Source organism: Gekko japonicus, unplaced genomic scaffold (assembly GCF_001447785.1).
Source record: "Gekko japonicus isolate JY-2015 unplaced genomic scaffold, Gekko_japonicus_V1.1 scaffold1207, whole genome shotgun sequence".
NCBI lineage: Eukaryota > Metazoa > Chordata > Lepidosauria > Squamata > Gekkonidae > Gekko > Gekko japonicus.
This window is the reverse complement of record NW_015163124.1, coordinates 222943-237577: the sequence shown is the minus strand read 5'-3', so window position 1 is coordinate 237577 and position 14635 is coordinate 222943. Positions and strand designations below refer to the sequence as shown.

The window sequence follows — 14635 nt, the reverse complement described above, 5'->3', positions numbered from 1 at the left end:
AGGGTATTTTTACATTCTACACTACACTCAAGTTCACCCCTGTAATTATCTCGGGGTATTTTTTTTTTCCACGTTACATTGAGGTCACCCCGGTTTCGCCCCACACTTGTCCTGGGATAAACGGATGCTGTTATAACCAGGGATAAGTGCAAGGTCTTGTGTCGCGATTTGAACTCTGATCAAACCAGGGATGAGATCCCAAGTGCGGAAAGGACCATATGTTTGCTGGGATCTGCAGGCACTCTCTTCCCCTTCAGCTGTGGAGATGCGAAGGGAACGTGCTGAAAAACACGTTCTGCTCTACTGATTTATTAAAAACATTTATTAGCCACCTTCCTACCTTGTGGAACTCAAGGCAGCTTTTTTTTTTTTGCCATCAAGTTGCAGCCGATTTATGGTCCTCCCCTGGAGGGTTTTCAAGGCAAGAGAGGAGGAACAGAGGTGGTCTGCTCTCGCCTGCCTCTGCCTAGCAACCCTGGTATTCCTGGGTGGCCTCCCATTCAAATACTAACCAGGGTCAACCCTGCTTATCTTCTGAGATCTGGCAAGATCGGGCTAGCCTGGGCTATCCAGGGGAGGAAGGCAGCTTGTAATATAAATAAAACAATGATTATAGAAATACCTGAAGACCACAATTTAAAATCTTCAGTCAGGAAATCCAATACATTAAAAGTAAATTAGTCAAATGCAGTCCTAAACAAAATTGTCTCCAACTGCCTCCTGAAGATCGAAAGTGAGGCGGCCAAGTGCACCTCCCTGGGGAGGCTGTTCCATAATCGTGGGGCTGCCCCTGAAAAGGCCCTGTCCCGTGTGCCCTCCAAATGAGCTTCTCTGATTGACGGGCAGACAAGAGAGCTTCTCTGTGTGATCTTAATTCCTGGGCAGAAAGGTACAGGAGAATATGGTCCTTCACATCGCACCAAACGGCTCCTGGTCATAATTAATTAATTATCGTATGGCATTGTGTGTAGTATAGCCAGATGATCCTAAAATTGTCTGGCAGCTAGAAGTTCTAGCTCTTTAGCGTTATGCACCACTAGGTGGTGAGCTAGACTTGGTTTTTAGGCAAGAGACAATTCAGATGTAGTTTGCCACTGCCTGCCTCTGCATCACAGCCCTGGTATTCCTTGGAGGTCTCCCATCCAAACACTAGTCAGGGCTGACCCTGCTTAGCTTCCAAGATCTGACAAAGATCGGGCCAGCCTGGGCTAAATTCACTTGCTTGCGTCAAGGACACTGATGCCCTCAGTCTCATTTCCCTCCTTGTAAAAAGGGTGCCGAGACCATTTTTACGCTATCACAGTCTTTCTGCAGGATATATTTTGACACGCTGTCCCAAACGCATGCAATACGCCAAAGGCACCAACCTTACAGACTCTCGCGTTCTTATGGTTGTGCGTTGTACAGCTACAACACTTTTGTTGTGTTTGTGGGAAGAAGAACCAAATGTGGCACCAATGTCTCCGCAAGACCCGTACCTTTCCGTGGCTTTTTTTCATATGAGACACGTAGGTTTCGCGGTCAGGGATCCCCTGCGAGCACTCCCGGCAGGTCCAACTGCAGGGTTTTGCCTTGGCCTTCGATTCTGGGCTCGTGTCTTTCATGGGCAGAGGCGTCTGGGGAGTACCGTTGACGACTGACAGCTCCTTTGATGTGGGGAGGGCATTACTGGTCGCTGCCGTCTCGGACTTCTGGCGAAAGCTGGCGAGATCCTCGGGGTTTTCGGGGACTCCATGGACACTCTAAAAAACAAACGGGAACGGGAAGGGGTCATGCGGAGAACAGAATGAGAAAACGATTGAAAATTTGTCCGCATACTCAACTTATACACACACAAAAAATGAATATGGCTCTTTCAAACAGCTCGCTCAGCTGGGAAAAGAGTGAAGTGGGCTCTGTAGTCATCACCCGGACAAGAGCGCCCTGAATCACTGCAAACATGAAAAAGAAAGTGGTACGTTCCTCTTTGGACCATACCACCTGAAACTGCAAAGAGGAGACCGGCGCATGTTCCTCTGTTAAGAAATACTCCCTGAAAATGAAAGGTTAGCATACTGGTGAGACAGTACGAGAACGAGCATGGTGCAGTGGCAGTAGGATCCTGAGAGAGCTGGGTTCGAATCCCCCATGTCTACCACGGAAGCTCACAGGCTGACCTTGGGCCTGTCACAAACTCTCGGCCCGGCCTACCTCGCAGGGCTGTGGTGAGAAAACGGAGGGGGGGAGAACATTGCTCTGAGCCACCGTGAGTCCCAACTGGGGGGAAAGCAGGACAGAAATAAACACAAGAGGACACACCCAGGGTGGAGCCTAGCCATTTCTCCTGGAGGCACTGCCTTTCCAAAAACTGTCAGCTCTTCGCTACGGGGGGAAAAACATTGTTCCCCTTCCATGTGACCTAAAAGGGTACACATCCTCATAAAATGGCACACCCCCATACATACTTGTTCTATACAGAGCAGAAGTGCATGTAGGGGGAAATCAGCAACGTTGAGTCAGATCGAGCGCGGGTCTGGAAAAGCAGTCAGTACAAGCCCAACTGTGCAGTTGCTCTTCAGTTGCATTGTTTATAGTAAAGACGATTAACATTAATGTAATCTGAGAATAGGAGCTGCGGCGGCTCAAGTGGTTAAGACGCTGAAACTGCAGGCTGTGGAAGGTCGGTAGTTCAGCAGTTCGAGACCCGAGTGTGCCGCATGACGGAGTGAGCTCCCATCTCTAGTTCCAGCTCTTGCCAACCTAGCAGTTCGAAAGCAAGAAATTGCAAGTAGATAAATAGGTACCACTTCAGTGGGAAGGTAACAGCGTTCCGTGCAGCTTGGTGTTTAGTCATGCTGGCCACAGGACCACGGAAACGTCTTCGGACAGCGCTGGCTCTTCGGCTTTGAAACGGAGATGAACACCGCAACCCCAGAGTCGGATTCGACAGGCTTTCGAGCAAGGGAACCTTTACCTTTACCTAATCTGAAAATATGTACCATAGTTTGGCTATCATGGCTGTAAGGTGGGGCCTGTCTTCTGGAAACAGTCAAAGACACAGTTCCCAGAGAGATTCTGGGACACAGACTGACAGACAGATGGACACACAGAGTCTAAGATGATGTGATTAGATATTGGCTGGATCGTAAGTAAACTGCATTCATCAGTGTCTCGCAAACAGCCCCGTTCACAATTTTCATAACATTTGTATTGACCTGTGTCTTGCTGCCTTATTGATGTGATTTTTCCCTGCACTATTTAATCTTCATAGCGGGCCTTATTGGGGCATATCGGACCTTTTCCAGATGATGAGCAACAGGCATAGGGCGTCTGTGCTATTTGCATGTGGCAACTGCTTGCAATTTAAGGTGGAAACAAAATGAAGGAAATAAAGGGGGAAATGACTGACTGTGAAAAGGAACAAAAAAAAGAGAGAGGAATCAAACGGTGCCCAGGATAAGAAGGCGCAAGGCAGCCGCCCTTGCGGACAGCATGGTGAGAAGGCTATATATTTAAACGGCAGCATTTCTGGAACAAGATAATCCATTACTGCATAGGTATACCAGGGCCTGGATCCTATGGAACTACTGCCCAATTAGTGGCATGCTCCTCTGGTGCGAGGCCCTTTCCCCTGAGGCCAGAGCCAAGCTTCAGACTGCAAACCCATTAGGAAGAAGTGAAGTATCAATGATTTTGAATAATATCACATTAGTATGTCTAGCTCCATTGGGGGCACAGTTTGGCTGTTCTGTCCTAAGCACTGATATGCCTCGGAAAGGGAAAAAATCCTCAATGAATCAAGTCATCAACAATGCAGCAGATGCTGTTCAAGAATCCACAAACGTCTCATAGGACTTGCCTAGAAGACTTGCAGCATCTGAGCCAAATCAGACTTAAAGATTCACGGCAACCCAAGAGGTGGCCACAGCTCAGTGGCAGAGCCTCCGCTTTGCGTGCAGAAGGTACAAGGTTCAATCCCTGGCATCTTCAGTTAAAGGACCAGGCAGTAGGTGCTGAGAAAGACCTCAGCCTGAGACCCTGGAGAGCAGCTGCCAGTCTGAGTAGACAATACTGACCTTGATGGACCAAGGCTCTGATTCAGTATAAGGCAGTTTCATGCATGTGTTCAAGAGACTACTCCATTTAAGCTAAAAACTATCTCCGCTGGTTGTAGTGTTCAGTTTCGTAGTGATGATCCGTCCTGTGGTTGTCAAACGTTGTATAAAAGGTGCTCATGACCAATGCTCCCTCTAAGCTGTGGAGTCTTGTGAGCAAAAATTCTCTCCTCCCCATCTGAAAAGATCCCCTTAAAGGTCAAGTCGTATATCTCGATATCCTATCTTTGACAACAAACCTTGAACATCATTTAGAAAAAGCAGACATTTGGAAAAAGCTTGCAGTACAGTCCTCTTGGGACAGTATCAATTTGGGATGCGGGTGATATATTTGAATGCTTCCTCTGTTAAAGGTCTCCTCCTTCAAGAAAGCTAGCATAGGTAGAAAGTTTCTAGCCGGGACTTCTCATTGATGCACTCATTTTCTCCATGCAGTGACTTCTTGATGCGCAAGAGAATCAGCACGTATGACCACTTCCTGGCATCCTGAAGAGGTATGACTGTACCGCATGCTTTCTCTGGACACACGCGTCAGCTTTTTAAGACTGTTTATGAAAATGTACTTCCAGTGAACCACATCTGCTTGGCATGCAGAAGGTCCGAGGCTCAATCCCTGGCGTCCCCAGGTGAAAGGACCAGGCAGGAGGTGATGGGAAAGATCTCAGCCTGAGACTTTGGAGAGCCCCTGCCAGTCTGAGTAGACAGTCCTGACCTGGATGGACCCGGGGGTCTGTTTCAGTACAAGGCAGTTTCATGTGTCCCGTGACCTGAAATATGCGTCTCCCCCCCCCAATCTCCCCCCTCCTTGCCAGCTCCACAGGTCTGATGGGGTGGTGGTGGAAAATGCCATCGAGTCACAGCTAACTTACGGTGACCTCGCGGGGTTTTCAAAGCAAGAGACGTGGTTTGCCATGGCCTGCCTCCGTGTCCCGACCCTGGTATTCCTTGGAGGTCCCCCATCCAAACAGTCGCCAGGGCTGACCCTGCTTAGCCTCTGAAACCTGACGAGATGACCATCCAGGTCAGGGCGGGTCTGACGTGCACAAAGGGAAAGGGAAAGGGGAGGGGGGAGGGGGTCCCGCGCAGGCCCCGCGTCCTCTTCGGCCACCAACCTTGACATGCTGCATCAGCTGTGGTTTCTGCATATACACCAGCTGGCACTGCGGACACTTGAAGACCCCCACCGTCAGCCGGCTGGCGTTCTGCTGGAAATGCTCCTGCAGAAGCCGCTTCTTGTTGAAGACCGTCTCGCAGGAACATTTGTAGATCACCCTGGAAGGACAAGATTTTAAAAAACCCAAAAACTGTCAGTCACCGGAGAGAGGTGAAAGGAAAGAGAACAACTCCCATTCTCAGGTTTTTTTTCCCACCACCAAAAGACCTGTTATCTGAAACCTCAAGAGCAGTCGTGCTGGATCAGACCTATGGTCCTTCTAGGTCAGCATTTTAACAGCGGCCACTTCGATGCTGAAGGGGGGCCCACCACCAGGGCTGGGGGGGGGGGGGGGGCCCCCCCCCCCGAACCCAGAGGCTCCATTTCAGTAATAATCTCTCCTTATTATAAAGCCAATTTGGGGTGGGACTTCTGTCCTATGGGGTGGCGAGATTCCATTCACTCCCTCAGCCATTGGCCTGTTGGCTGCCACTCGGGGCTACTGGTGTGCCATTGGCTGGGTTGGGTAGGAACGAGGCTCGCCGCCTTGGCCCGCACAAGGCTGGAATGGGCGGCAAGCCAGTGTCCCTCGCTCGCCGCCGCTCCACTGCCAAGTGCGCTGCTTGCTCAGGTGGCCTGTCGGGAGAGGGGCGAGGCCGGCCGCCTTGGCATGCTGGGCCCTCGAGTGGGCGGGGGGGAGGGACCAGCCCCCCCCGCTTGGCCCAGCGCCGCTGCCACCTCCAGCGTGCGGTGCCGTGGATGACCGAGGCCTGCCACCTTCGGCAGTCCCCGCCTCCAGCGAGCCTTGAGAGGGGGGACAAGGCCAGCTGCCTTGCCCCGCCGTCTCCAGCGCGTGGTGGCGGGAGGCGCATAGCTGGCCGGCTTGCCCCACCGCTCCCTCGGGTGCCTGGGGGGGAGGGGCCGTCCCACCCGGATTCCCCAGGGGAAGGCGCGAGCCCAGCCGCCTTGGCCCACTGCAAGGCCTCTCTCTAGGCCCCGTTGCCTCTCTTCCCGCAACGAGCCTTGCCCCTAGTAATTACTAATTATCGTATGGCATTGTGTGTAGAATAGTCAGGAGATCCGAAGATTGTCTGGCAGCCGCAAGTTCTAGCTCTTAGTGTTATGCACCACTTAAGCGGTGAGCTAGACTTGTTTTTAGGGGTCGAGAGAGCTCTGAGATAGTTGTGACTGACCCAAAGTCACCCAGCTGACTTCATGTGGAGGAGTGGGGAATCGAACCTGGTTCTCCAGCTTAAGAGTCAGTCGCTCTTAACCACTACACCAAACTGGCTCTCCCCCAGACAGCCAGTTTAGTGTAGTGGTTAGGAGCGCGGATTCTAATCTGGGAGAACCAGGTTTCCTTCCCCACTCCTCCACATGCAGCTGTTGGTGTGACCCTGGGTCAGTCATAAATTCTCTCAGAGCTGTTCTCAGAAGAGCTCTCTCAGCCCCACCTACCTCACAGGGTGTCTGCTGCAGGGAGGGGAAGGGGAAGGAGATTGTAAGCCGCTCTGAGACTCCTTCGGGTAGTGAAGGGCTCCCCCCCCATTTCAGTGACCACGGCTAACAGCCGTCAAATAGACCTATTCTGCATCAGTCTGTCCCGACTCCCTTTTAAATCCATCAAAGTCAGTAGTAGCCATTGCCACATCTTGTGGTGGTGAGTTCCATGTCAGCTGCCCGTCACGAGAAGCAGTATTTTTCTATTATCAAGAACATTTCCTCCACGACATTTTTTTATCCCACCCTTCCCTCAAGGAGCTCAGGCTCCTACATTTATTTATTTACTTGCCTCATTTATACCCTGCCCTTCTCCCCAATGGGGACCCAAAGCGGCTTACAAACTTCGCCTCTCCTCCATTTTATCCTGACAACAATGTTGTGAGGTAGGTTAGGCTGAGAGCTTGGGACTGGCCCCCTGTCCCCCTGAGACCTTCCATGGCAGAGTGGACATTCAAACCTGGGCCTCCCGGATCCTACCATGACACCCTAACCACTACACCACACCATCTCTACACAGGGCTCTCTGTGTTCCCATTTTTTCTTAACCCTCTTTTGCCTTTGAGGACCACTGAAAGTAGAAAATTAAATATGAGAGAAATGGGACAGGCTCCATGCTCAAAAGTAGAGAATGGCAGCCCATGGACAGATATATAAGAACATCAGAACAGCCCTGCTGGATCAGACCAATGGTCCATCTAGTCCAGCATCCTGTCACACAGAGTGGCTAGCCAGTTCCTCTGGAAGGCCAACAACAGGGCAGAGAGGCCGAGGCCTTCCTAAGAACATCAGAAGAGCTCTGCTGGATCAGACTAGTGGTCCATCTAGTCCAGCATCCTGTCTCATACAGTGGTCAACTCCAGTTCCTCTGGAGGGCCGGAAACAGGGCAGAAAGGCCTTCATAAGAACATACGAAGAGCCCTGCTGGATCAGACCAGGGGTCCATCTAGTCCAGCATCCTGTCTCACACAGTGGCCAACCAGTTCCTCTGGAGGGCCGGAAACAGGGCAGAAAGGCCGAGGCCTTCCTAAGAACATCAGAAGAGCCCTGCTGGATCGGACCAGGGGTCCATCTAGGCCACCATCCTGTCTCACACAGTGGCCAACTAGTTCCTCTGGAGGGCTAACAAGAGGGCACAGAGGCTGAGGCTTCCCCTGAAGTTGCCTCTTGGCTCTGGGATTCAGAGGATCCGTGCCTCTGAATGTGCGGGTTCCCTTCAGTCACCAGGCCTAGTAGCCACTGACAGACCTCTCCTCCATGAATCTATCTAATCCCCTTTCAAAGCTGTTTATTCCTGTGGCCATCACTACACCCTTGGCAGCGAACCCCACATTTTAATCGCTCCCTGCGTAAAGTAGTCTTTCCTTTTGTCCATCCTGAACCTACTGCCCATCAGCTTCGTTGAACACCAGAGGGCACACCGTGTTGCGCAAGGGAGGGCAGGCCCGGAGCTATCCAGGGGGTGGGGAGGAGACCGACTTACTGAGATGTCTTGTGAGGCTCTGCAGGGTGCTGGCTCGTGATGTGGGCGGTGGTGCTGTCGGCGGACTTGAAGGCCATCGGGCAGAACGAACACTTGTGGAAGACTTCACAGTGCTTCTCGTGGATGTGCACTTTCAGCATCGCTTGCGACATGAAGACGACCCCGCAGTGAGTGCACCTGGAAAGAGAGAGGGACACCTGTGAGTGTGGCTGGTGACGTCTCCTGACACACACCCCTTTGAGGAGCTCCTGAAGGGTGTCTTCTACTGAGTGGCTCATCGATATCATTTCTGTTTCTCGGGATGTTTGTTTGTTTATTTATTTATTAGATTTGTATCCCGCCTTTCCCAGATGGGCTCAGGGCGGCTTCCAACAGCGGCAAATGCCATAACAAACAGTTAAAACAGTATAAAACAATCAATACATAAAGTGCGGTGCTCTAGATATTAACTTATCTCTCCAAGATGGGATCCTTTTATCACCTAGCCTGGCAACATAGGTTCTTGGTCACCTAGGCGTCTTCCCAGGGCCGGTTCACTTATAGATCTAATCCACCGTCATAGATGGCAACTCGGTGGAGGCACAATGGCGGCGGCGGCTCCTATGCAAAGGCCTGGTGGAAGAGCTCCGTCTTACAGGCCCTGCGGAACTGTGCCAAGTCCCGCAGGGCCCGGATCTCCTCTGGGAGCTCATTCCACCAGACAGGAGCCGCCGCTGAAAAAGCCCTGGCCCTGGTTGTGGCCAGCTTGATATCCTTGGGGCTTAGAACCACCAGTAGGTGCTGTGCCCCGGACCGTAGGGCTCTTGGGGGAACATATGGGGAAAGGATTCAGACCAGTGGGTTCATGCTTGAGGGTCTGTGACTCAGTAGAAGAGCCTCTGCTTGGCTTCCAGAAGGTCCCGGGTTCAATCCCTGGTGTCTCCAGTTAAAAAGGACCAGGCGGTGATGTGAAAGACCTCTGCTTGAGACCCTGGAGCGACGCTACCAGTCAGAGTCGGCAATACTCATCTTGATGGACCAAGGGTCAAATTTAGTACAAGGCTGCTTCATGTGTGTTCCAAATGAAGCTGCCATACACTCAAATCAGACTCCGGGTTTATCACGGTCCTATTGCCTACTCAGACTGGCGGCGGCTCTCCAGGGTCTCAGGCAGAGGTCTTTCACAACACCTGCGGCCAGCTCCTTTTAGCTGAAGGCTGCACGGACTGAACCTGGGACCTCTGGCATGCCGAGGAGATGCCCGAGCCATGGCCCCTTCCCCCTTTTTTCTTTGAAAACACTCCCCCTAAACTGTCATCACAGGTCAGCTACCTGGACAGATCCCTCTTTGTGAACAACCGAAGCAACAATGCAATGGAATGCTCACTGGCAGGTGAGACGCTCACGGCTTGGTCAGTGCCTTGTAAACTGCTCTTTACTTTGCCCAGAGAAGTTCTGCTTAAACTTGCTGTCCCTACCAGCTGAAGACCTCTCTCACGGCACTAATCCATGGCAATGAGTGTGTGTCTGTGGGGTGGCCTGCCTGCTCTTCGGTGTTCCAGGCAAACTCCTGAAAACCCCAGGCCTTTACAATCGCTCGCAAAGATGGGTCTGAATGTCTCGATGCCCAGATTCCCTGCATGAGGTCCCTGGGGCAGCCCAGCACCATCTGACCACATCCAGCTACTCAAAGGGAGAAGATAGCACAAGCACAAAGCTCAGAGGCGGTCATGGAATGGAGTGGCACTGGAGATCCAGTCTGAACACAGCAACAATCCAGACCAAAGGCATCTCACAGTTATAAAACAACCAGAACTCCTCTTTGAGAAGATGGTCAGTACAATTGGGTTACTAATTTCAGGCCATTTTTATGGTGTGTTGAGATTAGGCAAACTAAGCAACACTGAATCACGGCGGCATGCAAATACTGGGGGAAATGAACATAAGAACGTCAGAAGAGCCCTGCTGGATCAGACCAGCATCCTGTCTCACACGGTGGCCAACCAGTTCCTCTGGAGGGCCAGCAACAGGGCATGGAGGCGGAGGCCTTTCCCTGATGTGGCCTCCTGGCTCTGGGATTCAGAGGATTCGTGCCTCTGAATGTGGAGGTTCCCCTCAGTCACCAGGGCTAGTGACCATTGATTAGACTCGTGGTGGATGAGTCTATCTAATCTCCTTTTAAAACTGTTTATTCCTGTGACCATCATTGCTTCCTCTGGCACTGAATTCCACATTTTAAACACTCTCTGCCTAAAGAAGTATTTCCTTTTGTCCGTCCTGAATCTACTGCCCATCGCCTTCATTGGATGCCCTCAGATTTTAGTATTTTGGGAGAGGCAGAAGAAGAAGAGATTGGATTTATACCCCGCCCTTCACTACCCAAAGGTGTCTCAGAGCGGCTTACAAACTCCTTTCCCTGCCCCTCCCCACAACAACAGACACCCTGTGAGGTGGGTGGGGCTGAGAGAGCTCTTGACAGAAACTGCTCTTTTTCAAGAACAGCTCTTATCAGAACTACAGCTTGCCCAAGGTCATCCATCCAGGTGCAAGTGGAGGAGTGGGGAATCAAACCCGGTTCTCCCAGATTAGAGTCCGCACACTTAACCACTACACCAAACTGGCTCAAAGAAAAAGTTCTTTGTCAACTCTCTCCACCCCATGCGTAATTTTAAACGCCTCTACCATGTCCCCCCCTTGGTTGTCTCTTTTCTAAACAGAAAAGTCCCAGACTCTTCAGCCTGTCCTCCTAGGGAAGGTGCTCCAACCCCCTCCTCTGTATTTTTTTCCAGCTCTACGATGTCCTTTTTGAGCTATGGTGACCACAACTGTACACAGTATTCCAAATGAGGCTGGACCACAGGTCTATACCGGGGCATTATAATATTGACTGTTTTATGTTGAATCCCTTTCCTAATAATCCCTAACAGTGCATAAGTGTGCTTAAGACTTCTGGTCATGTAAGCCGAAATAAATAAAGTAAAGTAAATAATCCCTAACACAGAGTTTGCCTTTTTCTCTGCTGCAGCACACGGGGGTTGACGCTTTCGTAAGAAAAACCAGGCCTTCACAGGTGGCTCTCCAAACCTCTGGCTACCTACCTGAAATCACAAGCCAATCCCCTACAGGCAAGGTATGTCTAACCTTACATTCTGCCTTTCCCCCTCAATTACTCCGGGTGATCTGTGCCAGATGGTAACAATTCTCCCAATTTACTTCTGCTCACACAGAAATAGTGCATAATTTTATTTTTTGCAAGAGCACATGTTATGCTGCGCTCCGAAAGCAAGAGCCCGGGGCTATAATTATGCTCAATGTTCCCCTTCTGCTGGAACGCAGGCTGTACATATATATATCTTTTTAATACGCTCATCTAAAATCACTTTAGCAGCTTTTGCACTTTGGGAAAGCAGCGGCAAATCTAGACTTTAAGGGAAAAAACAAAACAAAAAAACCCACAACACCAAAGCCAGTAATACTATATCAGTATGAATTATCACCTGGGACAAGAAATGGACCAGGGATTCATTAACTCGCTCTCACTAATTTGTGCAAAGGCTATCGATTTATTCAGCGGCTGAGCTTGAGGGCCCAGTTGCTTCTACCTCTTCCGCTATTCTGTGGTGGATGTGCTGCTTTTCAAAGAAATATTGTGCTCCCGTTCCCATGATGTAGCCGATATTGTTACTCGTGCTTGCATTTAGGACGCGTGGTCTATATTTTTAATGTTTATCTTTTTGACTGGGGTCCTCGACCTTTTCCAGCTGCAGGAACCCTTTGAATTCTGCCACAGGCTGGTGGGAAAAACCAGAAAATGGCTCTTGTGAGAGGACGAGTCAACCACAAAATGTCTAGGACCAAGGTTATGTAAGTTTCAGGCAGATGCTCTATTTAACATAATGCCTTTTAAGACATTTTCTTGCATGCACACCACAGGTCAGAAGCCCTGCCAGGCAAAAGCCCTGCCTACTTTTTAACACACTTGGTGCACGGCAGGAAAGGTGTCAGTGGGCCCTGCAGCTCCCGCGGGCACCAGGTTGGGGATCCTTGCTTTCGATTGTGGTATTATGGATTTCTGCATGTCGCTTTAAGGGCTGCCTTTTCTAGCCTACTATACAGGGTTTTAAGTGCCTGAAATAATGAAATACTAAGAACGGCTTCCAAAGACTGTCGTGAAGTCCCCTCCCCCAGTCATCTCTCGGTGTGCCTCCAGCTCCTTTAAACGCTTTTTTTAAAAAAAATATGGGTGGGTGGGTTTAAGAGCAAACCTGTAGCCAACTTTGCGCGAGTAATGCAGGCAGTTCTCCTTGACGTGGGTTTGGAAGTAAGCCGACCGACAAATGGCGCCGCACTCCGGGCAGCAGTAAGGAGATTTGTGAGCGTGGATTCTTTGATGGGCACAATAACTGCACTTGTTGGGTAACAGCATCAGGCACACTTGACAGGTCTACGGGGAAGAAAAGGGAGAGGCCGCAGTTAGCTGTTCTGCCTTGCAAGGTCTTCTGTACCTGTGGGTAGGAAAAGAACCCCTCTCTTAGGCACCCATAGCCTCCGGCTTCTCTGTACTTCCTGCTGGGGTTAAACCCTCCTGAATCCCCCCCCCCAATACTCCCTCTCCAATGTCCTTGAAAAATGCAAAGCATTACAAATCCCAGCTCTCCCTTCCCCCAGCCACCCCACCTCTCTATTTGCCAGTAATAACATTGCAGCGGTGGTGGTTGGAAAATGCCTGTCAAGTCGCAGCTGACTTATGGCGGCGGGGGGGGGGGTTTCCAAAGAAAGAGATGTTCAGAGGTGGTTTTGCCATTGCTGCCCTCTGTGCAGTGACCCTGGACTTCCTTGGCCGTCTCCCACCCAAGTACTGACCGAGGCCGACCCTGCTTGGCTTCCGATAGCCTGGGCCATCCGGGTCAGGGCGAAACCCGGTATCCTTGATGAATGAAGCGAGTTATGTTAGCTATGCATAAACAAGTTGGCTGCAGCCGCCCCGGGAGGTCCTCCAGGGCTAAATCCGAAGCCCTTCCTCTCTGCAAGGTCAAAAACGGAGGCTTCCTCAGCCAAGTTCCCCAGCCCTGGAAACCCCCAGGAGCAGCCCCACCTGAAGCCGTTGAAGCGGCACGTGAACCTCTAACTAGGGAGGCCACACGAAGGCAAAGGACGACGGATGGACATGTACTGCCAGGGGGAGCCCTGCGGGCACAGGAGGCGGGGCAGCTGGCTGTGAGGCCAGCACTCCGGACAAAGGGCTATTACAGAGGAGAGTGGAGGACTGACCGCCTAAATGCCACAAGGCAGATTCCAAACTGCGTTCGCTGGCCACTGTTAACTCTCGCTGGGCTTGAGCCTCTAGGGCAGCGTCAGGCCTGCTCTATGGCGGGGTGAGCAGAAAGAATGCGGCGATCTACCAGCAAGCCGTTCTGCGGTGTACGAGCACGAGCGGATGTGGGTGGCTGGAACGTGGGCAGAGACTGCTGGATCGGGCGGCTCTGAGCTAACCTTGTGCCTGTCGCCCGAGCTAGCGAGGTGCCTGTCGTGTTCCGTGCTGTAGAGATTTAGAACATTTCAGTGGCCCCTGAGGATTCTAAATTTTTTCTAAATGTAAGATTTAACTGAGATCGACCCACCGAGGTTCCACTGGACATCTTTACATTCTGTTGCCCTACCCTAGCCTCAGAGATACGGGTCCTTCTGAATTCCTCCTCCTGTCTCGTCACATCTTTATTAATTCTATCTATTTGCTCATCCGAATGTACTGAGTTAAATATATTTACGTACGTGTGGTGGTGGTGGAAAGGGCCATCAAGTCACAGCTGAGTAAGGGCAACCCCGGAGGGGTTTTCAGAGCAAGGGCATTCAGAGGTGGTTTGCTGTTGCCTGCCTTCAGGTCACAACCCTGGTATTCCTCAGTGGTCTTCCACTGAAATACTAACCAGGGCTGGCCCCGCTTAGCTTCTGAGATCGGGCTAGCCTGGGCTATCCAGGTCAGGGTTTTACATATACCTGTCTATCATCTTACATACAACCACCCACCCACCCATCTGGATATATTTATATATACATCCATATATCTATCATCTTACATATATTCATCCATCCATCCACCCATCCATCTAGATATATAAATCTCATGCCATAAAACAGCATATTTGAGGGTAGCTATCTTTGTCCACAGTACAATAGCAAGATTCGAATCCTTAGCACCAACAAGAAGAAGAAGAGAAGAAGAGATTGGATTGATACCCCGCCCTTCACTACCCAAAGGCGTCTCAGAGCGGCTTACAGACTCCTTTCCCTTCCCCTCCCCACCACAGACACCCTGTGAGGTAGGTGGGGCTGAGAGAGCTCTGACAGAAACGGCTCTTTTTCAAGAACAGCTCTTATCAGAGCTACGGCTTGCCCAAGGGCATCCAGCCAGGTGCAAGTGGAGGA

General features: G+C 51.0%; 1 protein-coding gene across 1 annotated transcript in view; it reads right to left on the bottom strand.

Annotated features, from left to right (window-relative positions):
• ZNF592 (zinc finger protein 592) overlaps nt 1–14635 on the bottom strand; it is a 33860-nt gene that overhangs the window by 5751 nt on the left and 13474 nt on the right. Inside the window, exons 2-5 of the mRNA XM_015406894.1 lie at nt 12475–12653; nt 8231–8407; nt 5207–5366; nt 1479–1742 (exon numbers count right to left, since the gene is read on the bottom strand). Coding sequence (XP_015262380.1) covers nt 1479–1742; nt 5207–5366; nt 8231–8407; nt 12475–12653 — 780 coding nt within the window. The remainder of the gene's footprint in view (nt 1–1478; nt 1743–5206; nt 5367–8230; nt 8408–12474; nt 12654–14635) is intronic.